This window comes from Myotis daubentonii, chromosome 18, assembly GCF_963259705.1.
Source record: "Myotis daubentonii chromosome 18, mMyoDau2.1, whole genome shotgun sequence".
Taxonomy (NCBI): Eukaryota; Metazoa; Chordata; class Mammalia; order Chiroptera; family Vespertilionidae; genus Myotis; species Myotis daubentonii.
This window is the reverse complement of record NC_081857.1, coordinates 32,640,843-32,665,095: the sequence shown is the minus strand read 5'-3', so window position 1 is coordinate 32,665,095 and position 24,253 is coordinate 32,640,843. Positions and strand designations below refer to the sequence as shown.

Here is a 24,253-nt window from a genome sequence, read left to right as displayed (position 1 = left end):
GGAAGAAATCGTGGTGGAGAAGACAAGGACAGGGTTCCAGGGGTTTTGAGTTTCAAGACAATGCCTCGTACTAGAGAAGGCACCAAGAAGCAGCAGAGGGTCCTAGTGAGTAAGGAAAGCCGCCTGAGCAGCCCTCATCCTCTCCTCCCCTGGCCCAGGTCTCCTGCTGCAAAACCCTAAGATTTAACTGGAGGCGCTGGGAGTCCCACTTCCGAGCTGCCCCAGCTGGTAAACTCGGTTGCTATGGCGACGGAAGCGGTTGAACCGGTTTGGGGAACACTGAACCGGTTTGGGGACAGGAGTTGCAGGGGTTAAGAAACTGGCAGTTGCGGCTTCGGTTACTAGGGCAGCAGGGACGCTGGCTCTGGGCCCGATCCTAGTTTAGAGGCCAGTGCTCCACCGCCCTTTGCATGGCACCCAAGAAAGAGAAAGGTGGGCCGGCCAGCACCAATTCTAAGGCGTGGGAACCATCGCTCATCGCTGCGCACTTCAATCAGGTGAGCGGAGCCCCTGAGTCCTCCTCGCCCATCTGACCCTCCAGGCCACACAGCCTGCTCGCCCTCCCTTCCAGACGCCACAGCTGCCCCTGGGAAAACCTGACCTGGTACCTCTCCCCAGGCCTGGTCCTTCCTGATCGCAAAACCCAGGGTCCCATCCACAGGGAGTGTTTGACAGAGTGGGTGTTAAGGAAAAAAGAGGGGAGTCAGTGTGAGTTCAAACAGGGCCTGGTGGGGAAGAGGTGTCGCTGACACTCCGGGATCCTTCACCCCGATGGCTCTCCACGGGTGTCCTGCCTGGAGTTGTCTTTATGAACTGTCACTTCCTCCTGACATCTTCTGGAGAACATCATCCTGTCAAGTCACTGTAGCCTGGCCTACTGTAAGGTTTTAATAAATGCTGGGTGAAAACTCACTCGTGCCGTGCCTAAGATAACATAACTTACTCAGTACAAGTGAGCCTTCTACTCATAGGAAGCAATGCCTTTCTTATGTGATGCCCAGGTACCAGGATATCAGAGATTGGATGTAGCTTGAAGGCACCGCAGGAGATCAGAGTGATGAGGGATTGGTTGCTAGACTCATATGATGCTGCAGAGGCACCAGGCAATCTCTAACCCACCTACCCCATGAGTTCAAATTGCACTGCATCCCAGAACCCACTAGCTCCCACCCTCCTCCAGTGAGTTGGACAGCCCAATAGTTCTTGCCACCTGCCACTGGAAATACACTCCAACACTAACTTTATTCCAAGTTCAAGATAACATCTGGAAGGAGGAAGATTGATTTGGGAAATTCTAGCCTGCCATTCTAACATATTTTTTCCAATTGGAAAAAAAATTTTCTTTTATTTTTTCATGTGTGTGTACAGTTCAGTAGAGAGGTAGTACTTGAAGGAAAAATATACCTAAAGACTTAATGATGGCTCTTATGAGAAATTTCTACCTATCCTGATTTTCCACTATAATTGTGTTTTTTTCTCTATAAACTGTAATTTTGTTTGATACGTAATTCTACCTGATGAAGACTTTCATGAAAGTAAAGATACTGCTGATGCTGACATGGCATCATGTAATTTTTGGCGATTTCTGTAACTTTAGGAATAAAGGGTGTCAACTCAGTAATTCCCCTTTATAGTTTCAAGTTCTCAAAGATGTTTTTCAAAATACCCTGTAAAAGCACCCTCTCTTTTGCTTTTCTAAGTCAACACTAGCCAACATAATTTTCCCCATTTTTCTTTGCAATTGTATAGGCCAAGTTTGGGCTGGAGGGAACATTTCTGCTTGAGTTATAAACTGCCGAACAACGGAGTGTGATGGAGGTGCTGACACTGCATTAGCTTCAGTGTTGCAAATAAGAGGCTATAATTTTCCTAGTTGAATGGAAAACCTAAAGGCACTATTTTTCCTTATGGCTTGAAAACCTGAAATAATATTCTGCCTTCTTGCTCCTGCTCAAACAATATAATTTCAATAAATCTTATATATTAATAGAAAGAATTTGAACTCAAAGTAATATGCAGTTTCAACTACAAAGAGTGAACTCCTTCAATTTGTTGGAATACGTGGTTTTTTTTATTGCAGGAGGATGACAACAGCGCTCCACCTCAGCTCGTATTTTTTTCTCATCTTGGTTTCATGTCTGAGCCAAGAGGAAAATTCCCAGATTAACCCAGCAGGCCAATGCCCAGAGGCATGCCCTAACCACCAATGTAATAGACTCTGAATTTGGTTTAAAGATGACTATGGATGTGTGAATTCCTTACCCACTGGGGCTTAGCAAAGTGCTTCACACATAGTTGGTGCTCAAAAAATGTTACTGCTTCAGTTCTCAAAGATTTTCTCTTCATATAGTTGCTACTCCAGTATGTGGTGTGTGTGTTTGTGTGTGTTGGGAGGTGGAAGAAGGAGGTCCTATCTTCAAGTCTTCCATAAACCAGATTTTAGAATTTACTGATTGAATAATTCAAGTCAATAGTAATTTTGATCTCATGTTCATATTGAGTTACACTAGACTTTAAAGAAGTATCACAAATTTTTCTATCTTATCAAATGTGGTTTCTTCTTGACTAGGCATTTGCTTGATTGCTTTAGGTAGTTGACTACTTTCAAAGTTCCTATAAAGTTTTAGGATGTTTCTCTTTCTTTCCCTTCCACTCTCTCTAAAATAAATAAAAACATATTCTCAGGTGAGGATTAAAAATAAATAAAAATAGCTGAACTATATGTTTCAATTGGAATTTTGTGTTATGGTCAGAACTTAAGTGTCATAGGGAAAAGGAACCTCACAATGTTAAGTGGTAGCATGATATCAACATAGAGAGTATGAGAGTATTCAGAAGCCAACTACAAATCCTTTTTTAAAAATTTATTATTGACTTTTGTTCCCAAATGTCTTCAGAATTCCAGCGTTTCCCAAAAGTTTGTTTGGGTTGATTTAGATATAACACAGATTGAGTTTGGTTTGGAATTTTTCTAATTTTAATTGTTAAATACTTTCATATTTTCAGATTAGTGGAGGATGGTTATTTCTTTTCATGTTTCTTAGTTTAAAGTCTTATTTTTATGTATACCAAAAAGGCAGCCATAACTTGTGAGGCCCACCATTGGCATAGCAATTATACTTCCTTACTGTGACCCATCACAGAAAACATTAAAAAGTAACAGGGGGTGGGGAGGGGGGAAAGCCTGTGACAATCCACACCCCTTCACTTACCAGTCTCACTGTTCCAATGCACTAATTTCATTTTGCAATGATAATGCCAGGCCCCTAATCCCCAATTTAAGGAACTAGAGTAGACACTCTACTTCTTGATTTAAGGCTTCAATTCTTCTTTAACATAAATCTCTACATGCTTTTAAATATTTGAAAAATCTATTACAATATATTGATGTGTCCTTACTGAGATTCATGAGGTCTTTCCCCAATGTCTTTATTTTTATTATCAATGTGTTTCCTCTTTTCATAAAGGTAGTAATATTTACATCTAAGACACAAGCTGATACTATACATAGTAGGGCTTTTCTTCACAATACTCAGTAGTGGAGATTCCCAGGGCATCTAGCTAACCTGTTCCTTTTATAAAACTGAAGATCCAAGTATTTCAAGGTCTAGTGCAAAGATGTAGTGATTCAGCACATGAGGGGCCAGATAGTAGATTTTCTCACTAGTCCTTCCTTCCTCCTTAACAGAAGATTAAGTTATGATATGCAATTATAGCATTTTATATAAGCCTTGCAATCAAATAAAATTTTACATATTTGATCTTATGTAAATCCCCAAAATAGTGTTATGAGGTAGGTATTATTAGAATAGAACAAGTTATTTAGGGAATGTATCATGAAAAGTTATTTGATTAGTACTTAAATTTGAGATCAAAGTGTTGCTTAAAACCAATAAATAAATATGGAAAGTGTACTGATTTTACCTGAAACTAGACTTTATCCATCTGTTTGTCATCCTCTGTCTCACACAAACAACATTTAGAAGAGAGACAGGCTATAGCATTTTCTTTTTATTTCAACTTTTTGGCTTCTTTCTGAGATCATTTAAGCAGGACAAATAAAAATGTGAGTGTCTTGATTAGGAAAAAATTATTTTCCTATCTCTAAAAATAGTTCAGAAATGTGACTTCTTCTGCTACCTGGAGGTATGCTGCATTTTCTGGTCGTGCCTGCCAAAACCTGGCTCATAAAAATCTTAGACCACCTCTGTCTTTCAAGTCTCCAGATGTGGCACTATAATTCTCACAGTCACTAAAGCTTATCTATGAGTCAGAGGTCATCTATGAATCATTCAGTCTGCCTCTAAGTCCTCTTGATTTTTCCTTTATCCTTTCTCACTGCAATCTGTTCTCTGTTCCCATGCCCCATTCTACCCCACACCTTCATTTTTTGATTCCTGATGTTTTACATGAATCCTGTAGCTATACTCACTATAGAAACATCTGTTCCTGTGTATAAAACCAATGAGCAACTTATTTTTCCTAAACACTTCTCACACCATGCTTACTCCCAGCTCACAGACTATCAATGACCACTGCAGTCTCAAGCTAATCATCCTGGCTTCTTCATTTTCTTTAATCTGGCCTCATCTAAGCATCAAATTGAATTGCTCCAGGCAAACAGTCTCCTCACTGTAGCACAGACATGTGAAGGAGGCAATGAGCTGCTAAAGACAGTCCTGGCAGACCTAGATACTGAATTCTGATTCTGAAATGAATAATAGGTGACCTAGAGCAACTTTCTTACCTTTTTTGAGCCCTATTTTCCTTCTGTCAATGGAGATAATAATATCCACCTCAAAGGCTTGCTATGAAGATGAAAAGCTCATCCCAGCAGATACATAAGATGACTGTGACAGTGCCCTGAAAAGAACTGTGCAGATTCATTTCATTTCTCCCAGACACTTCACCTACCAACTACGAGGCATTCAAGTAAAAGTTCTTTAAAATACTTAGTTGGTGGCCAGCATGGCTCAGTGGTTGAACAACATCGACCTATGATCCGGGAGGTCAGGGTTTGATTCTTGGTTAAGGCACATGCCCCAGTTGAGGGCTTGATCCCTGGTGGGGGGCATGCAGGAGGCAGCTGCTCAATGGTTATCATCATTGATGTTTCTATCTCTCTCTCCCTCTTCCTTCCTCTCTGAAATCAATTTTAAAAAATAATTAGTTAATAGTTCCTCCTTCTTATACTGCAGTTGAGGAATAATATTTTTTGGTATTAAATGTAGCTTAGTGACAATAGCTAAGTTGTGCACATTTGAAATAGAATTTTCTTGGAGTTCTTGAACAAAGCTTATAATTCCTATAAAGGTTTAGAATTGGATAAGGGTTCAAGATAGGTGTAGCTGAAATATTAATATCCAAAATATTTTATATATATAAGGTTTTTATAGAATATATAGATACAAGGATGATAATAAACTGAATCTAAGCAGGTTTTATGAAAAAAATGTTTAATTGAATTGAAGTGCTTGAGCCATTATAAATGTAGTTTATCAAAAAGGGAAATACATTTTATTGGACAGAACCCTTGAACAATTTTGAGAGGCAGTGAAGGATTTTTAAACTTTTTTGATCTTAAACAGTAAGCTATTTCTCATGTTAATGTGTATTTAAGACTTACTGGAAATACTTATAATACGAGCTGAAGACTGATGTCTGGCAGCAAGCGTATTTCTGAAATTGGGTTGGTTTTTATTACTGTGTTTTCTGAAATATGCTTTCATTGATATTTACAAAACAAATTGCCAGTTCACACAAAGGTTGTTTTAATAAAAGCCAATGAAAACAACTGAGTTGCTAGGAGGAATGTTAAGAGGGAAATGGACTTTTCATAACCTCACATTATAATTTCTCTTTTTGGACAAAAGTGTATTATTTGAATGAGTTTGGAACCAAAGGGAATTAGCATGTTAAAATATCTACCTAGATATTACATGTGATCATTTTATTAAAAATGAAAAATATTAAATATAAGTAAAATGTGTTGCCAATATAAGTTTGGCAATATCTGAGGAAAATGTTAGGTAAGAAATGGTGAATGTTAACCATGTTTCAGTTCTAGTTATAGAAATCATCAGTGGCTCCCAGTTACCCAAAAGACAAAATCCAAGATGTTCTGTTTGGTTTCACAGCCCTGCCTAATTTGGCCTTTCTCTGCTCATGCATCTTTATCTCATTCTATTCCAATGTAATGTTCTCTGTAGTATCCCTAAGCACACACGGACTATACCCACGAAGTTTCCTGGCCTGAAGATCTCCCACCTCCATGTGACTCCTCCTCATTAAATATCATCCTCTATATCTTCCAAAAAGGAGCTCAAGTCACACCATTCTGGCCCTCACTGACTTTTCTCCTTCCTAAACTACTTCAGAGATTTTATCGTTAACACTATCTTTGTTTGAGCTGTGGCCCAACTGTTTCAGTATTATATCTCTGCAAATCCTCCAGGGTAGCAAAAGATTAATATTTTTAATTCCCGCCCTCCTGGTTACAGCACCTAATAGTGATAGGCACATAGTGGCCTGCTGAGTTAATTTCATTGACTGTATTTACTGTCTCAACCTTCTGGCCTGTTTTCTCTCTTGAGCCCCAGAATTAGTCACAATCCATTGGTCCTCAGAACTTAAATTGAAGAAAATCTCAAAGCATTCGTTTTTGTAGCCATAAAACAGGGACAGTGGTCATACCTCCCTTACAGATATTAAAAAGATTGTTAAGAGGAATTAAAGGCATCTAACACATAGTATCCCAGACTTCACACATCCAGACCCAAACCCCAGAATTCCCCCTTCACACCTGCTCTTCACCAAGTCTTCACCTTCTCATTGAATGGTGACACCATTCACCCAGCAAGTCACTAGTACCAAAAACATTGCATTCATTGTGTTCTCCTTTTCTGCACCCTATAATCACTTTTTAGTAAATGCTATTGGTTCTAAAATCTGTTCTTGGCATCACCTGTACTGTTACACCCTAATCCAAGCCACCATCATTTCCTGCCTAAGCTACAGGTAGCTCATGAGCTTTGAAACATCTCTTTCTCCCTTTCTTGCTGCCCTAGAGTCTTGTCACCATATAGCATCTGGAGTGGTTCTTTTAATTCATCTGACTTAGAGTAAAATCCAAATGCTCCATCATAACCTTTAGACTTTTAGGTCTATTAAGACCCTGTGTGCGTGGGCGTCTGCCAACCACTCTGACTTCATCTCATATCTCCTATCACTCCCTTTTCACACTGTCTTTCGTAACCACACTGGCCTTTTTGCTGATCTTCAAATCTATCAGAAAGCACACTGCCACCTCAGAGCCGTTGCTCTTGCTGTGCCCTTGGCCCAGAATGACCCTTCACCGAGATAGCCACTCCCTTCCTTTAGGATTCTGTTCAGGTATCTCCTTCCCTGACCACCCAGTTAAATTATACCATCACCCTCTGTCCACCTACTTTGATTTGGTTCCTGACTTTCTACTTTACATTTATCTCATTATTGTCTGTTTCCCTCTAGATGAGGGAAGTTCAGGAGGGCAGGAATTTATTTTTCTCTCTGATATATTGCCAGGACCTGACATATAGAGGGGCTCAGGTAACATTGCTGAAGGGAGGACTAGTAGGCACTCAATAAGGAGGAGCTGTTTAGTAATTAGAATTATTAATCAGTATGATTACTATATTTTTGGAATGGCATGAAAATCAAATAAAGTATATGGAAGAATGTGGGACTCTATTTAACCTGATGTAAAGATTTATTATTATAATAATAAAATCCATATGGATTTTACACATGTTCTTCAAACACATGGCGAAAAAAGGGGGAACATCTGTAATATTCCCAACAATAAAGATAAAAACAAACCAAACAAACAAACAACAAAAGCCTACTTCCTGTTCATTGAAGTTAGAAATAATCCTCGTACCTTCTCTGCTAATATCAGATTGGCCAGGGATTCCTATTACTTCTCCCTCTCTATTTTAGTTTCTTCTTTTCACCTTCCATAATCTAACACAAATACTCTTCTAACCTTCCTTCTTTTTGCCTTCACCCAGGGGTGAGAAATGGTTAGGGGGAGACTGGGACTCAGTGCAGATAGCTATGTATGTGTGAAAGAGGATAGAGAGGGAGGGGGAAAGGGATTGAAAACTGGAGCAGGAGAGATGGGAGAATTGAAGGGACAAAGTGGTAAAAGAGGTCAAAGGAAAGTGGATCGTTTTCTCTAGTACAAAAGCCCTAGAGAGAAGAGCTGGTTCTTAAGATTGGGGGAGAATGTATTGAGATGAAAATGTAAAAGGGGGAGGAAACCTAAGCAAGAAAGCCTTGCTCTTCTGAGATGCAAGTCGCCACTGTGTAGACAGAAACTGGATAAGTAGGAGACAGAGGACTCCTTCCACTGTTCTTCAGGTGGCATCTGCCATGAGACATTTTCTAGGATACAGGGAGAGATGAGGTCTAGCCAAATGCCTATCACCTTACATCATAACTATTCATACATTTCTTTTCCCTACTGAACTGTGGGTCTTGAGAGCAGAGACTTCTTTCCATTACTTTTTTAAATGCAGAAAAGCACAAAGGATAACAACAAGCACATGTGTGCCATCATTAAAAATTGAAAATTGCTAATTATTTTATTAAATAAACACTGTAAGCAATTAAAAAACACTTTGTCCCTACCCCCATTCTGCGTTCCATTCATTTTCTCTCCCTTCCCAGATGCAAACACTATCATGAGTTTCATGTGTATCCTCTCTGCCTATGTATCTGTTAGTCTCTATTCATGAATAATACATAGTATTGTTTACTGTATGATTTCTAAAATTTACACAAATGGTTCCATGATTACACTTATAAATTCTGCAACTTGTCTTTTTTAATTCAGTCTATGTTTTGAAGTCTGTCCACGGTGAGATATACAGATTTAGTTCATTTCCTTTAATTGCTCTTATCTTATTCATCTTTGCTTTCTCCATTTCTAGGGTGATACATACAACATAGATTCCCAAATAGCAAACATCACTTCTTAGTGAATAAATTAGGGCAAATAATATAATAGAAATGGATACTTGGTTTTGTAGCTATGAAGTACTTTTACCTGTAATCTGTTTTCACCTTTATTTCTGTATTTTCTTCCCCAAGCTGATGCTGTTTAAGGATAGTGATTATGACTTATGCATATGCATTCTATTTCTAAGACCATTTCAATGTCTGGAACATAGTAACTCCTCAGTTAATATTGGGTGAGTGAACGAATGACTCTGCTGAATTATTTTGCTAAGGTCCAGATTCTGAGTACTTGAGTGTTTTCCCAACTCCATGTGGTTGGAATCAGGACTAATAATCAGGTTTTCTGATACTAAATCCAGTGCTCTATTCATTGCACCACTGAAAGAGCTATTGTAAGGACTGTATTAGGGAATCAGTAGGAGAAGAATAATTACAATGAATTACTGCCCTGATGTAACCAATAAATAGACTCCATGTACCTGAGTAATTGGAAAAAAATAATAACCATAGCCAGATCTATGGCTTGAAATTTATCATAATCATTAACTTGGAATATTTGGTCACATGGTTCTTAAATGAGGTTCATATTGTAAAGGAGATGTGTGAATTATGAGGGTGGACAGGATTGCAGGAGTGAAGGAATGAGCAGGAAGAAGTTTCACTCACATGGAACTGGGCTTGCTAAGGTCACTGGTAACCTTCTCACTGCTTTGACCACCTACACCACTCCCTCAGCTACAGAGACACCTTCCCTCCTGGCTCTCCTCCATCTGACCTTCTTTCTGCCTCCTAAGAAATCCTTCCCTGAAGTTGTGACAGCTCAAAGGAAGTCTGAAGAAAATCACAAGCATTCTAGGAAAAGCATCTCAGGAACTGCCTCATTCACCCACCCACACTCTAATCAGCCCTTCTGCTAGGATTGATTGATATAGATCAATACGTTTTACCCTTCACTTGTCAATGGGGGCCTTATTCTAACATCCTCATTCAGAGACAGTTCTCACTGCCTCTTGCCTTCTTGGAGCAGCTGGAAAGGTCAGCATTGTTACACAGAACCAGCTCTGGAGGCAGCACATCCTAACTCCCTTGATGGGCCAGTCAGAGCGACTGATATTAAGTAGCCTGCACAGGAAAAGGTCTTTTAAGGCAGTTATTTTGAAGTAACTTTGCTTACTTTCAAACTCCCTTAGTCATATTAAGATAATATTGAATCTTGAAAATGTATCTTAATTTTCATGTGGAAGATAGTAACTCAACACTTGGAGACTGGAGGAAGGCACAAGAAGGTCCCATGTCTGAGGAAGGAGTTGATGAAAGTGTTTAGCCTTTAATATCTGATGATGAAAAGAGATCTTTTTTTGGGTGAGTCCCTGATTCCAATTTTACATTTGTGTAGCAATTAGCAGGACTCCTCTTGGCTTTGCTTGATCTTCTCTGTTAGAAAAATGTCTCTGATATGTAATATTTGTTTGAAAACCCAAAGAAGCTTGTTTCCTTTTGAGGTTTGCTTTACTTTTTATGTTCTGAAGTTCATTTTGGACCTCAGATTTTGCTCCGAGCAATAAAACTGGTTGGATTGCACTAACATAATGGAGCCCATAATTTTAGCCAACTCGTGGGGGTGGGGAGATAGTTAAGGTGTGTAGTGGTTTCTGTGGTTTCTCTGTGGAGTAGAATTCCCTACAAAGCTTTTCCATGTGGTGTTTTAATAGCTGTCTTAAAACTCTCTGATGCATGGAGCAAACAGAATTAGGCTCATGTGCTGGGTTGGTGCGATGGGCCAAGGACTCTGAAACACGAAAGAAAAACAAAGAGCCTAACTCAGAGATTAACTTGTCCACAGAAGATCTTCAGGACATATCCAAATTCAAAATTATAGAAGTAATCACCTCTTTAACCCATTTTGCAGAATTTTCTAAGGGAAATTAGAATATTTTTGCATATGTTACTATTTCACCTTTGCCTAAAGCTTTCAATACAAAATTAATCTAGATGCCTTTCAGCCACCTTTGGACGGTTGTATTATTACATCCACTTTTATAAGTGACAAAACTGAGTCACAAAGGTAACCCCAAGGTCATTTGGCTAAGAAACTAAGTGGCAGACTTTTATATCACTTCAGAGTTCTGCATCTTTACACAAGAACTTCAGTACTTTTAATAAGGGATCACGTTTAGTATTTGTGAGGACAAGGAAAAAAAGTCAGTGGTGTGTACACGCACAGTAAAGATGCTTTGAGACTGCTGAGTTCTCCTCAGTGAATATAACACATTGAAGTGTTGTCTACTAGTAAGCATCCAAGGAATACACTCTTTCTTTAATTGAAATGCTTGGTGATTCAGAGACATGGTTTCTTTCAAAGTTCTGAGTGTAGCTGATAAAATGCTACATACTTAGTTGGCGTTCCCATACTAAACATGTGTAAAAATTCTCTGTAATGTGTGGTTTTGGCTGCTAAGTTCAGGACACAAAAATTGAATGCTACTCTATGTCAGGCACATGGGGAAACTGGAAGTTGTCTAGATGGGAAGATTCTAGGGGAGCCTTTTCCACTGCCCCAGCCCCCTGCCTAAGTATCATTTATAGAACAACCCTTTGAGTTAGTCTAGGAATCACTGGGATCCCTTTTAGAAAATGCAGATAGCATAGAGAGAAATAATAATTTTAAAAGTTTTTGCTTTTTTCTCTTCACTAAAACTTTTGGGGATAGTTATTTATCCAGTTACCAAAATCAACTATTAAGGCCCTGAGCTGAATAGGAGGGGATGAGGGTAAATTTTATTCTACCCAGGAGAAAGAGGATCTGGATTCTGGAAAGTCCTGTAAGGGGTTTCAGGGGAGTCAGAACATAGTAAGCAGCAGGCCAGGCTTATCTGAGAGAGGGGTGCTCTAAGGCTCTCTATCAAAAATAACTTCAATCACTTTGCTTTTGTTTTTAAGAACTAGCCCTACCTAACATCTGTATTTTAGGTCTAGGACCATAAAATTAATCAGATTAATATTCACAATCCAAGTACCAAACATCTGATCCACTTTTTAATATTTTCAAGGCAAGTAAACAGGTCCTATTTCTAATGAAAATTCATCTGGTGCCCAGTCCTCTGTGTGGCTCCTCAGAGCTCACTTTCTCCTTTGTCAGCTCTGCACTTCTTTTTGGCTCTAATCAATGTCCTTTCATGTTGGTGATGGGTTGATTTCTCTGACAGACCTGCACCAGGTGCCACACTCTCACATTCTCTCCCAGAGCTCCAAAAATTATATACCTGTAGAACTTTAAATAAAAATCCCATGTTCATGATTTTTGCCCCTCTTCCAAGGATCTAAAGTATTTTAGAAATATATCAGTTAACAATATTGTTACCAACGAGAAAAGTATTTTATAAATTGACTGACCACCAGGGGGCAGCTCCTGTGATGAGCATCTTCCCCCTGATGGTCAGTGTGCGTCATAGCGACCAGTCGTTCCACCATTCAGTCGATTTGCATATTAGGGTTTTATTATATAGGATAACATATAGGATAACACTTTTAACCTATATTTCCAACTTATTTTACAGTTAGAATTTTTTTTAACAAATGCAATTATAGCAGCAGCCAGTTATATGTAATAAAAATATTTCTTTTGCTGGCCAACAGCCCATACTAACACTCCTTTGCTTATGGAGATCCAAGACTCCTTTTGAAGGAAAAACCCAGTATGAGAAAGACGTTCACAAATCCCCTGTCCATCTGGCAGCACATCTACTTAACAAAAGGGTTATCCTTTCAGCAGAGTATTACAGTAAAGTATAGGTTTCCATATCTGCACAGTGTTAAACAACTCTTAACAAAGCATGCCTTCTTCAATGCATTGATTTTTCTTGAGGCTCTTACACAAATCTTCTCCAAATACAGGTGCTGACCACTATTGGTCAGCTCGTCAGGCTCAGGGGAGGCCTGAATAGAGGACTGTGGGGCTCCCATCCCGGGTTTTTCAGGGCCAAGGCAGCAGAGGAGAGCGTGCTGGCCTCCAGTTGCCTTCCCGGTACCTGTTGATGTTTGTGCTAATAGAAGAAAGCAATCTCCATCCTGTCACACCAAAGCTACTGTTCACTTGCTTTTGATAGGGTTGTTGTAATTATATTAGAATGTAGGAATGCCTAAATAGAATGTGGAGAATTTACAATATATGAAAGAAAAATAGTTATCAACCTACGCTATGTCTCTGGGACAGTGGGCTTATATGAGACAGCCAGGTTGTCTTGCATTTCCATGACTGCTTTCTTGCCTTAGGAGACCAGTATGTAAGTGTTTGGGTTCAGACGCCCTCCTGCCAGGCTTCAAATTAGGTGAGACTGGTAAAGTAAATAAAAGGTAATGGATTGTGTCCATACATGACTTCATTCCATCCTTTGAATGACTTTATCAATAACTACGAGAGGGCAAGACTCAGCAATAACATGTATAGTAGATGCCTCCTGGCAGCGAGAGCCAGTCTGACTTCCTGAGGTGTCTGAGGTGTGCCCGACTAAAGCCCTCTTCCTTCACCACTGGATACATCCAGGGAAGTTTTCCTAAAATGATTAATGTTTTCTTTCTCTAGGCTTATGCTACTAATTACAACCCAAACTTTTTGAACTTTCTTAAACAAACTCGCCCACAGGTAGGAGCACTGCGGGACTCTCGTGTGATGAATCAGGTTGTCCACACCCTGCTTTCTTTCCTCCCCCAGGGTCAGCCTCTAGACTAAATTTCTCTTGCTGCCTGGTGAACTCAAATGTAAGGCTTTTGCTTAACTGCGTGTTGGTGGGATACGAGTGGAGGGGTGTTTTTAATAGTATTTTGCCATGTCTACTTTGTGTTTGATTTTTTTACAAAAATTTTCCTATTTCTAAAACTGCTGCCAGTTAGTAGAGACTTGGACTCTACATTTATCCTAAACTACTAAGAGAAAGATTCAGAAATTAAATTTGCAGAGCATGATTTAATTAGACACAGGAAACAATTTGCTCTTGGTTAGTGGAATGTTGTGCATTTCCTGGCATCTCGCTGCCCCCTAGTGCAGCTTGCCAGTGAGTGCATCCTTCTCCACAGACAATCCGGGTTTGCATTGTTTCTGTCTGGTCAGTCCATTCTGGCGATGCGGTTAACACGAAGTCAGCACTCCAACCAAGTCCTCTGGGAGTCCTGTTTAGCCAAACAGCTCTAATTTCGGGAGCAGGAGTTTGGTGGGTGAGAGAGTGCAGAGGGGAAGCTGAGCCTTAGCAGAACTCTTAGATCCCTTCTAGTGGAGAGATGTGGCCTGGCTCTGGCCCAGGTGAGCTGCCTCAAGGTGACCCCAGGGGTCCCAGAAGTTTCAGTACAGTGCTGTGACTCAGAGGAGCAGGTCTTGTGTTCAGATGTGTTCTCCAGCAAAGTAACAAGACCACTGGGCTTCGAGAGAAGGAACCTTGGGAAATTTTCTTAATCTCTTGGTAAAACTGTCATTTATAAAAGAGCAATCTTATGGTGTTTAAAAGATTTAATAATCTATTTTTGAAGGTTTTATGCACCTCAGTATGCGATATAAATCTTCATCTATTATGGTTACTGTGGCTAAAGTAGCCATTAGGTGCAATTTAAGGATTATAGAAAGGCATTCTGACCCCAAAGGCTTGCTCTCAAAATTGTTCTGAAATGATCACAAAATTACAAGTCAGTATGTGGTCTCCATGTGGTTTTTTGCCAAAATGACCTTTAACAAGATTTTTAACTTCGTAGGGCCTCTGTTTTGCCCATCTATAAAGTATTAATGCACCTATTTAAAGAGATTACTTAGGGATTTAATGAGATAACATATGCCTGGCACATGACATTTTTCAATAATTGTTAGTTCCTTCCTCCTCCCTTCTCTTTTTCTGGTCTGAAATAGTGAACACCTGCCTTCAATGCCAGATACTGAGGGGTGAACGCTGAACTACAATGCCCTCTTCTGAATTATCTCCAAAAGAACTGAGAGGCAGCCCTTTCTTGTCACCACTGACATTCAAATATTGGCAAGAACATTTACAGTAGGGAGTGGGACTAGGGATAGAAATGGTCATTAAAATCTTCAGTGATGGAAAGTGTGACTTCTAGGAAATTAATGGGATTGCCTGTTCAAGAGCCATATGGACTTTATTATAAGAATGAGAGAGATTTTCCTCCTTCAATGATGATTATAGTTGAATATTTGACTGAGAGACAGACAAGAGAAAAGAAAGGTGTCTAAAAGGAAGTTCATTTGTGATAATGGAATTTTTTTCTAAAGCATGCATAATGAATATCATACCTGCTTTGCTGAATCAGAATATTTAAAAAGCAAATGCTCAGTCTTCCTGGGGTGAATTAGCAAACAGCAAAAAAGCAGGTTTTAAACTCAGTATGACAGAGGGAACACAGAGCCTCACCCACATGCAGGCACACCGACACACATGCTCTTTGCAGGCAAAATACACATTTTTGTGCTTTTATGTGTAGTTTTTATTTTGGTGGTAGCATTGAAAATTGGGTGAGTATTGTTAGGAAGTTTCCATGGAGAGAAGTAAGAGAGTTTAGTGATAATCCCTATTTGATGGTAAGGAAGAATTTGCATAAGATCCTTTCTTCCACCTGTACCCTCGTTCTGTCATTACCCTGATAAAGAGGTGGAGAGAAGCCAGAGAGAACCACATACAATTAATGCATTTCATTTAAGTTGTGTAAAATCTTTTCAAATCATCTTAGACATTGTTTTGGAATCCAGCAAGGGGGAGTTATACTCTGTTTGAATCAAAACTCTAGAGTGGAGCTAGAGAGAAGTGAATATTGCCATGCCCAACCCCTTTATTTTATAAATGGCACCTTCTTTATTTTATAAATGGGGAAACTAAGGCCTAGAGAGTGCGCATAGCTATAGTGCCCTCCCTTATTATTCTCTCTTTCCTGATGTCTATATCCTGTCTACTTGATCCATCTCCTCATAAGACTGTTAGAGGCCTGATTTGCATGTTGGTTCTTCCCTCAGCACAGCAGAGTAATTCAGTAAATTCTATTCTTAATCTCCTCCAGAGAATTGCTTCTTCCCAATAGAAATTATAATAGAGAGAAAGGGATTACTGAATAAGAATTTTGTCTTTAGTAAAATTGCTTTCAATCATTTAATGCAAAAATTCATGTCCCAGTATAATATTTTAGCCTATTTCTTAAGAGTGGAAAGAACTCACTAATTAACAATGGGATTCTTATTTTAGATTAGGAGAAAAAGATGGGTTCTAGTTTTGTATTTTACAAATGCTTCAGAGATTGCATTTTTACCTCATATAAAAGTCCATTTGGGAATAAATTAAATATTATCCAATATTCAACAAATATTTCTTGAGCTCCTACTATGTTCCTAGAATTATTTAGAATCTTAGGATTCTATCAGGGACAAAACAAAGTTTTTGGCACTTGCGATTATATCTTAATGTATATTTTGTAACATATGAACCTACTGCTTTCCAGCACCAAATTGGTTTTGGATAGCATTCTGGTGAAAGTGTGTCATTTTTAAAAGTTGTCTTCCTTAAAATAAAAGACCTACTTTCTCAAGAAAATTGTGTTTTTGTCAAGTGGCATGAAATTTGGCACAATACTGCCGCCTGGCGGCTACTTGAATCAGGAACCCACATAGGCTACATAAAGTCAACTGTTTTATTTGTAAATTTATTTTTATTGTTGAAAGTATTACAGATGTTCCCTTTTTCCCACCATTGGCCTCTTCCACCCTGCTCTCATACCCTACCCCAGGCCTTTCCGCACTATTGTCTGTCTATGGGTTATGCATATCCTATATAATCCTATATAATAAAGAGCTAATATGCTAATTAGACCAAACAGCAGAACAACCATCCAGACATTCTTCTGGACAACGGTCCAGATGACTTTCCGGACCAAGCCAGAGCTTCCAGGGCCGGCCGGGGCTGTGAGGGGCTGCGAGGGCTGAGCCCCTTGCACAAATTTCATGCATCAGACCTCTAGTATGCAAATATATTCATTAGTTGATCTCTTCCCGCCCGTCCCCCTCCCCCCCACCACCACCCTGTAAGATTTATGGAAATATTATTCTGTTTTTCAGTAGAAGCCATTGACACACAAATACCCAGCCAGGAGTATTGAGAGTCTAATTCTTTTGGTTTTGTAACAGAAAGATTGGAAGGGCTCCGTCTCTTTTGTTGTTGGAAACCAGGTTGAGGACGATCTTCTCATTCGAGCCCTCACCCTTGCTGTCCAGGTCCCTCAGCGAAGACTCTTCAGTATAATATCATGGCAAGACATTCTCCAGCAGGTACTGTCCTTCCCATTCCCTCGAAGATATTTTTTCTTAAAATAGTAGGATAAAATAATAAAATAAATAAAACTGTCATATTCTTGGGCTATTTGGTAAATTTTTGTGGATTATTTTAATTTTAAACACTTAGCTAGAATAATTCGAATTGTTTAATCTGAAGTAATTATCTTTTGTCCATGAATATTGGTCATTCAACATTCATCCATTCAACAAAAATTTCTGAGGCCTTATCTGGCTCCTGCTAGGTTATATGAGGAGTTATTTAATGAAAGTTCAATAAAATAAAAGATAAAACTATGTAATGTTCCGGGAAGTCTAACTAGAAAGATTGAAGTCTACAGAGACTCATAGCTGTCAGAGGGGCCCAATAGCATAGTCCTGTCAGATGGCACATACTCATACAGTCACTGAGCACTGACCACAATGACTATAAATACTTCACCTTGTCCATGAATAGCTCTTCCTTGCTAGATTCCCAATGCCTCAAGTCACCTAGGTGTTTGAAAGTCACATATATCTATGTAATTGTTCTTTATGTATGCCTTTCTCACAATAGATGAATTTTAATTTTCTTACAGATTGAAGAAGCAAATGTACTATTTGGAACCACATCTAAAAAGTCAAAGCAATCTGCAGGCATTAGCTTTCCCTTATATTATGAGGTAGGTAGACATACTTATTGAAGATATTTTTATTTTAGAAAATGAGAATTGAAATAATAATCTTTTAGTCACTTTAATTCATTCTTTGAAAACAAATCCCTGTTTCTCATTGGAGCTGTTTGTTCTTGGTGATGGGCACTTAAAAAATCTGCCGTCCTTTTAACTAAATTCCTCTCTAGGAATAAAATTGTCCCAGATTGTCTACACCATCACTGCATCCAACTGAAGAATATAAATCAGAAATTTTTATATGCAAGAGTGTCTGGTTATACTTTCTCATGGTAATTATTGAGTATGTGATATTATTTAAGGGGGTCATATTATTAGTGTATGAAAAAGTATTCATTTCACCAAAGACATAATGTAAAAATGTCCCCCAAAATGTTTCCTGCACAGGACAGAGCCACCTGGAATGATTTTCTATCAGTTTGTGAACTTTGTGCACATTCTACATCCTACTTTTTAATCAATGTGAAAATGACAATAATCTTCAGATTAATGGTGCATTCCATTTCTAGCAGATGCTTAACACCAAAACCTGGCTTGGCTGACTAGTGGGTTTATGCAAAGGACTTAGAACTCATACTCAGTACAAGAGGGTTTCCTTTCACTTTGCCTTGTTAATAACTAACTTACAGCTCACAAGAAACTATAAAAATCCAGGGATTAATTAGAATATCACTTAAAATTTATCAGGCACTGTTTTATGGCTCTGTAGACTAAAACACAAGGATTTTTGGATCTTTATAAGACAAACTTGTTTGTACTTTATTTCAGTGATGACTAGTAAAATTTTTATGTGTCTCAGGTCTTGGATGATTTCATAAAGGCCTCTGTAGCATTGCCTGAGTGCTATCTCAACAAGTTTCGTTGGGTTTATATGTGATTGACAATACCATGGGTTTTATATTTTGACTCCTGCCACATTATCATGGGAAAGCTCTGTGCTGTTAGCGTTAAATAACATATACTTACTGTCTTTTGTTATGATGTTCTGAGTATGTGTGCTCTAGTTGCGACATTAAGTGATACCTAGATTTAAATCATTAGAAATTTTCTTCTGAAGTAGCTATAGAAACCCATGTCCAGTTCTTGACCCTGGGATCAAGGAGCTCCCCAAAGGACTCTTCATTTTTCAAAAATGCTCAGTAAAAATCAGAGATGATACAGGCTAGTTTTGAAGTCTAATCTGGATAGCCATTTGACTGGGATGCAGGATCACACAGTGTCACAAATTCAGAGTTCAGTTGAAAAGCCATTTCTCTCCAATATATGCCATGGCTCTTGGGTGTGTATGCTTCACTCAGGGAGGCCCATTTCACATCTGGCTCTACCACATTCCTCCAGTGGAGCTTTTGGGCAATCAGCCTCCCATACCCTCTCACATACCCTGTTTTTAATGGTTGCAGAAGAAAAGGGAAGCCGGATGAGCAGCACCACAGAGACTGAACCTTGGGTGCAGCAGATGAGCATTGATATCCGTGACTATAGCAAAAATGGATAAAGAACAAAAACAAATTCAGGCCCTTGGTCAGGTTAGCCAAGGACAGAATGCACATGTGGAACAGAGGGGCCCATTTCCATCTCAGTCCCTCCACACTCAGGACCTGGTCAGGAACTCTGTCGCCTGGTACTTCATCCCAAGTGAATTAAAAAGCTGTGGGTGATGCCTACTGAGAGCCCTGAGGTAGCTGTGAGTGGCGACCATGAAAGAGGCCCAGAAGCTAAATTCTTCTGAGATCTCCAGGCTTTCAGGGCATGTGGACAGTCTGCTCCTGAGTCTATTTCTGCTGAATGTCCTGCATGTTCTATAGCAAGTGAACCCCTTGCCACAGGTGAACTCTTCAGGAGCCAGTGTAGGGAGTCTTATCTTTTCCTTCTCAAGGGAAACTGCAATGGGAAAGAATAGCTACTCTTACAAAATTGCTTATGTTGCATGGGAAAGTCACAGTGTTGTTTCCTCTTAGACCTGCGTTTTTTTTAGCGAGACCTCAAAATAGATATTATAAAGCCATGCACTCCCATTCCATTTACTCTAGTTGTAGGATATTCTCATTGGCCTTAAATCAGAGCCTAGTCGTTCTTACTTTAAACACAGTTCTAATCAATTTGGCTTTCTGGTTTCCTAGCTTGTGGTCAATTAGGAGGAGCAGCAAATTAAAGTGAAACTTCATTATGGTACAGTTCATCCACAAGTAGTAAAATAGTGTCAGAACCACATTACATATTTCCAATAACCACTTGGAATGTCTGGGCCTGCAAAGACCACATTCCTGAATGATGTGCTCAAGCTTTCGTTTGGATGGCTTGGTGTTGTGTACACTCCGCCTCATTTCTGAAATTGTGTAATTTCCCCTGAAACTTTAGAATTGCATCTAGCCATGATATTGTATATATGAGAGTCTTTATAAATCTCAGTTTTTTAAAAACCTGCTTACATCTGTGCTAATGTAATTCCACAGAGACATGCATAATAACTACAGGCCATTTGTTCATTCACCTTCTCTTTTTGGAAATTGTGTTTTGCTCTTGCAAGAGCTACTTCAAGGACTCATGTGGAAATAGGAAAAGAATAATCTTTTTTAGTCTCAGGAATGTTAGCTATTTATTTATTATATTATTATTTAACAATGATGGAGACATTGATGATCTCATGCACTGGCATTACACATAACTACAAATTCTAGCATGTAATCCTTTTTGAGGATGTGGACACCTATGAAATTGAATACAGATATTTCCTGTATTATATAGTGACCAGTTTTACCCAACAGTGATATTGTACCAAATATGAAACAAGTATATTCTTATTCAAGCATTAGTGTCAAACACTATCTGGATAATGGAGGAGGGAATATGAATATTATAAAGACTCTGACCTCAGAAGCTTAAGAACTAGTTAAAAAGAAATAAAGGGAAAAAATATAAGCCTGACACATAGTAGGTATTCAACAAATGTTTGTTAAATGAGTGAACAACTCAATGCAGAAAATAGTCAAGTCCATGAGGAACAGATGAAGTGTTATGGCCATTCCAAGGAAAATGAGATTGCTATTAGCTAGGGTTGGGAGAGTTTTGTGGAGAAGATGGTACTGGCAGGACAAGGAAAGGAGTCCTGATAATTTTTATCTTTTAAATATATTATCCAAATTAATCCATATCACAATTCTAAAAGAAAATATAAATAACCTCATTTTACATATAGGGAAATGAACGCAAAGAGAATGTAGAAAGTCTACTAATTAGAAAACTGAAGAATTTGGATTTAATTGTAGTTAAATTCATTGCCTCAAGCTTTGCCATTTTTCCACAAACCCAATACCCTTTCACTGGGCTCAGAGCTGTTCACCCTTGGATGGGTAGGTCTTGGAATTCCAATGTGGCAGAGGGCATTCTAAAAAAGGGGGAACAGTTCAAGCTAAGACATAGGAGTGGGAGAAGACTGATAATACATACCAAATTTGTAGTTACATGGTACAATATATACTAACTAGGAGAGGTAATCCTATGCCTATTTTAATTATAGCTTTAAAATCCTAAAGATGGAAAGCTATGAGAAAACATTTTAAACAGTGAGAAAAATCTATGCTTTAAAATTCATTCCTGGAGCTTAAATTTATTTTTTGAGTATACACAAATAGCTGTCTGTCCGTATATGTTTTATGGCCCACATAGAGAATCTGACCTGTTCATTTGCACATATACTCATTCCTGACCAAAAGGAAAATACTAAGGGTCATGCAAAGCCAACTGAAATGTCACCTATGAGAAATGTAGGTGTGCACTATACATGCAGATTCTCCTACTTGTGATTAAATCTGATACATAGTAAATGAGCATTATAAGAGAGATGTACCAAGTTTGGACTTGGACATTGTGGTTTTGATAAATTATATGGGGAAAAAAACTACCAACTGGGCAGGGATTTGTTTGTCTCACTTATCTGAAATCAAAGATTACTTTCTTAAAAGTTTTAGATTCCACTCCATAGTTTCCTTTATTTCATGATGGTGATCGTTGCACCTCTCTACCTGGAAGGCCTCCATCCACACATGGACTGTGGTTTTTGTGCTTGTCTGTGACTTATTCAGAAAAGATAGATTAGGTTACCACAGAAACAAAACACCGAAAGCCTGCTGAAACAAAAATGATCTATAAAAATAAAGATTTTTATGCCCTAGTTGGTGGCTCACTTGTTTAAAAAAAATAGTCAATTTTGCACAGTAAAGGACTTGGACAATCGTAAAGATTAATGATATAATGCAATTTTACAAATATGCAAATAAATTTCCTCTTTATATCTATCAATAAAAAATAAAACCTTATGTTTTAACTGATATATTTTAATTAAGATATTTCTATGGCTCTTCCTATTGGGAGGTCATTAAATATGGAAAGATATTCTGTTACTATATTTGAGAATAATGGACCATATGCAGTTAAAAATATAAGATGCAAATTTTACATTGTCAGATCTAATTAGTTTCACCACATTTTTAATATACTTTGCTATTACATTGAATTAGTATCCCCCTATGTAATAATTTCATATTTGATCCTTCTTCATGGGTGTATAACATGTTTCTCAGCTCTTTTCCCTAACATGTATACATAATAACTCACAAGTAGGAGTACAGAATCTATTATAATCTGATTGGCACCCTTTTCCAGATTCCTAAACTTATTTCTTAAACAGTGCCTCAAATTAACAGTCTACTCAATAAAATTTCAAGCCCTTATTTTTTTTGGGGGGTGGCCCTTGTCAAAATGAAAAATGGGAAACTCATGCTTCAGAGATAGGAACAAATAATATGTGAAAACATTTAAGAGGTTTGAAGTTATTAAAATGGCAGATCTACTGGGAACAGAAGGAGCAGTATGTCATGGAAGAAATGAAGGAAAAGGGAGACAGGAAGCATTCTCCGGCCTTTTCAATCCTGCATTTTAAAACAAAACAAAACAAAATTCAGGAAGAATTGGAAGGTAGCCAACCTAATGCCGTTATTTCATAGAGCTTAGGGACACACCAGGAAATTACAGGCCAGTTAGTTTAACTTCACTTGTGGGGAAAGTATTAAAAACTGCTGCAGGAGATCAAGTAAAAGGATGCTTAGAAAAGCACGCTTGATTAAGGCAAGCCCGGCCAGCGTGGTTTTCGGAAAGGGAAGGTCATGTCTTAGGAACTTGTTGAAATTCTTTGAAGCTATTATGGCCAGTATAGTCTTCAAAGGGTACAGCAAGGCCCAGGATCTGTATATCTTTTTCGTTCCACACCAGCCCTTCAGGGATGCTTGCAGAACATGGCCCACTTCAGGGCCTTGGTGCTCCAGGATTAGAAACCGCTATCAAAATAGCAGAAAATAACCTCTGGAGGAACATTTTTAAAGCTGGAACCAATTAATACAATCTGATATTTATAAATGTAAAATAATGACTTGGAACAAAATTTAGGAATATTGAGCTATTACAAAGAAGTACTACGTTGGGACTATAAAAACAACCTAGGGTTATTGTGCCAAAATATGGGCTTTGGGAGCATTTCTCACCCAAAGAAGGGAAGATGAGAAATCAGAGGGGCAGAAAGAGTTATAAAGGGTTAGTTAGCAAGGATGGCAACCGAATTAATTTTGTCAAGATGGGGAAAAGAGCAGTACAACATTTTAATGTCCTGAGCCCCCATGGAAGGAGGAGGACAGAGCAGCCCAGCAGAGAAGGTCAAGTCCAGGCTCATAATTGAGAGGCAGAAGGTCAGGGCTCTATTGGTTTAGGAATGGGCTCCCAGGGCTCGGAGCTCAAATGTTTGTGTCTCAGATCTGAAACTTGGAGTTCTGTTTTCAAAAAGCAGAGACAGGAATGGAGCAAGGTTCAGCTAATGAATAGCAGCCATCAGGTTAGAAGCCGGTGGTGAGATGCACTGATCAAAGCAGACTGCCTGGGTTCTAACTCTTGACTACTTCCTCGCTATGGAATCTCCGATAAGTTATATAACTCCACTGTATGTCAGTTTGCTCTTTGTAAAGTCAGCATTGTTGATAGTACCTACCTCATGAAGCTGTAGTGATGACTAAATGAGATCATAAATACGAAATACTTAGCCTACTACCTGGCATAGAGTGAGTGTCCAATTAAGTTTACCTATAATTAATAATAATATTAGTAATTAAATAATATTGAAATAATAATGATTAATATTTTAAAAATTCTACTGAGTCATGGTGAATGTTGGAGTTTTTCATGGAAGCATGAAAGAACTAGAAACATCTATGACCAGGGTATTTTTATT

At 38.6% G+C, this 24,253-nt stretch overlaps 2 protein-coding genes across 2 annotated transcripts in view; both read left to right on the top strand.

The window, feature by feature from the left end:
- Positions 1-410: 410 nt before the first annotated feature.
- The window catches only part of SPAG17 (sperm associated antigen 17), a 131,297-nt gene continuing 107,454 nt past the window's right edge, over positions 411-24,253 (top strand). The window contains 3 exon segments of the mRNA XM_059675513.1: positions 411-497; positions 17,165-17,305; positions 17,887-17,970. Coding sequence (XP_059531496.1) covers positions 411-497; positions 17,165-17,305; positions 17,887-17,970 — 312 coding nt within the window.
- Positions 4,767-24,253, top strand: part of S100A8 (S100 calcium binding protein A8) — a 238,774-nt gene continuing 219,287 nt past the window's right edge. Inside the window, exon 1 of the mRNA XM_059675520.1 lies at positions 4,767-4,777. The gene's annotated coding sequence lies outside the window, so the exon portion shown is untranslated. The remainder of the gene's footprint in view (positions 4,778-24,253) is intronic.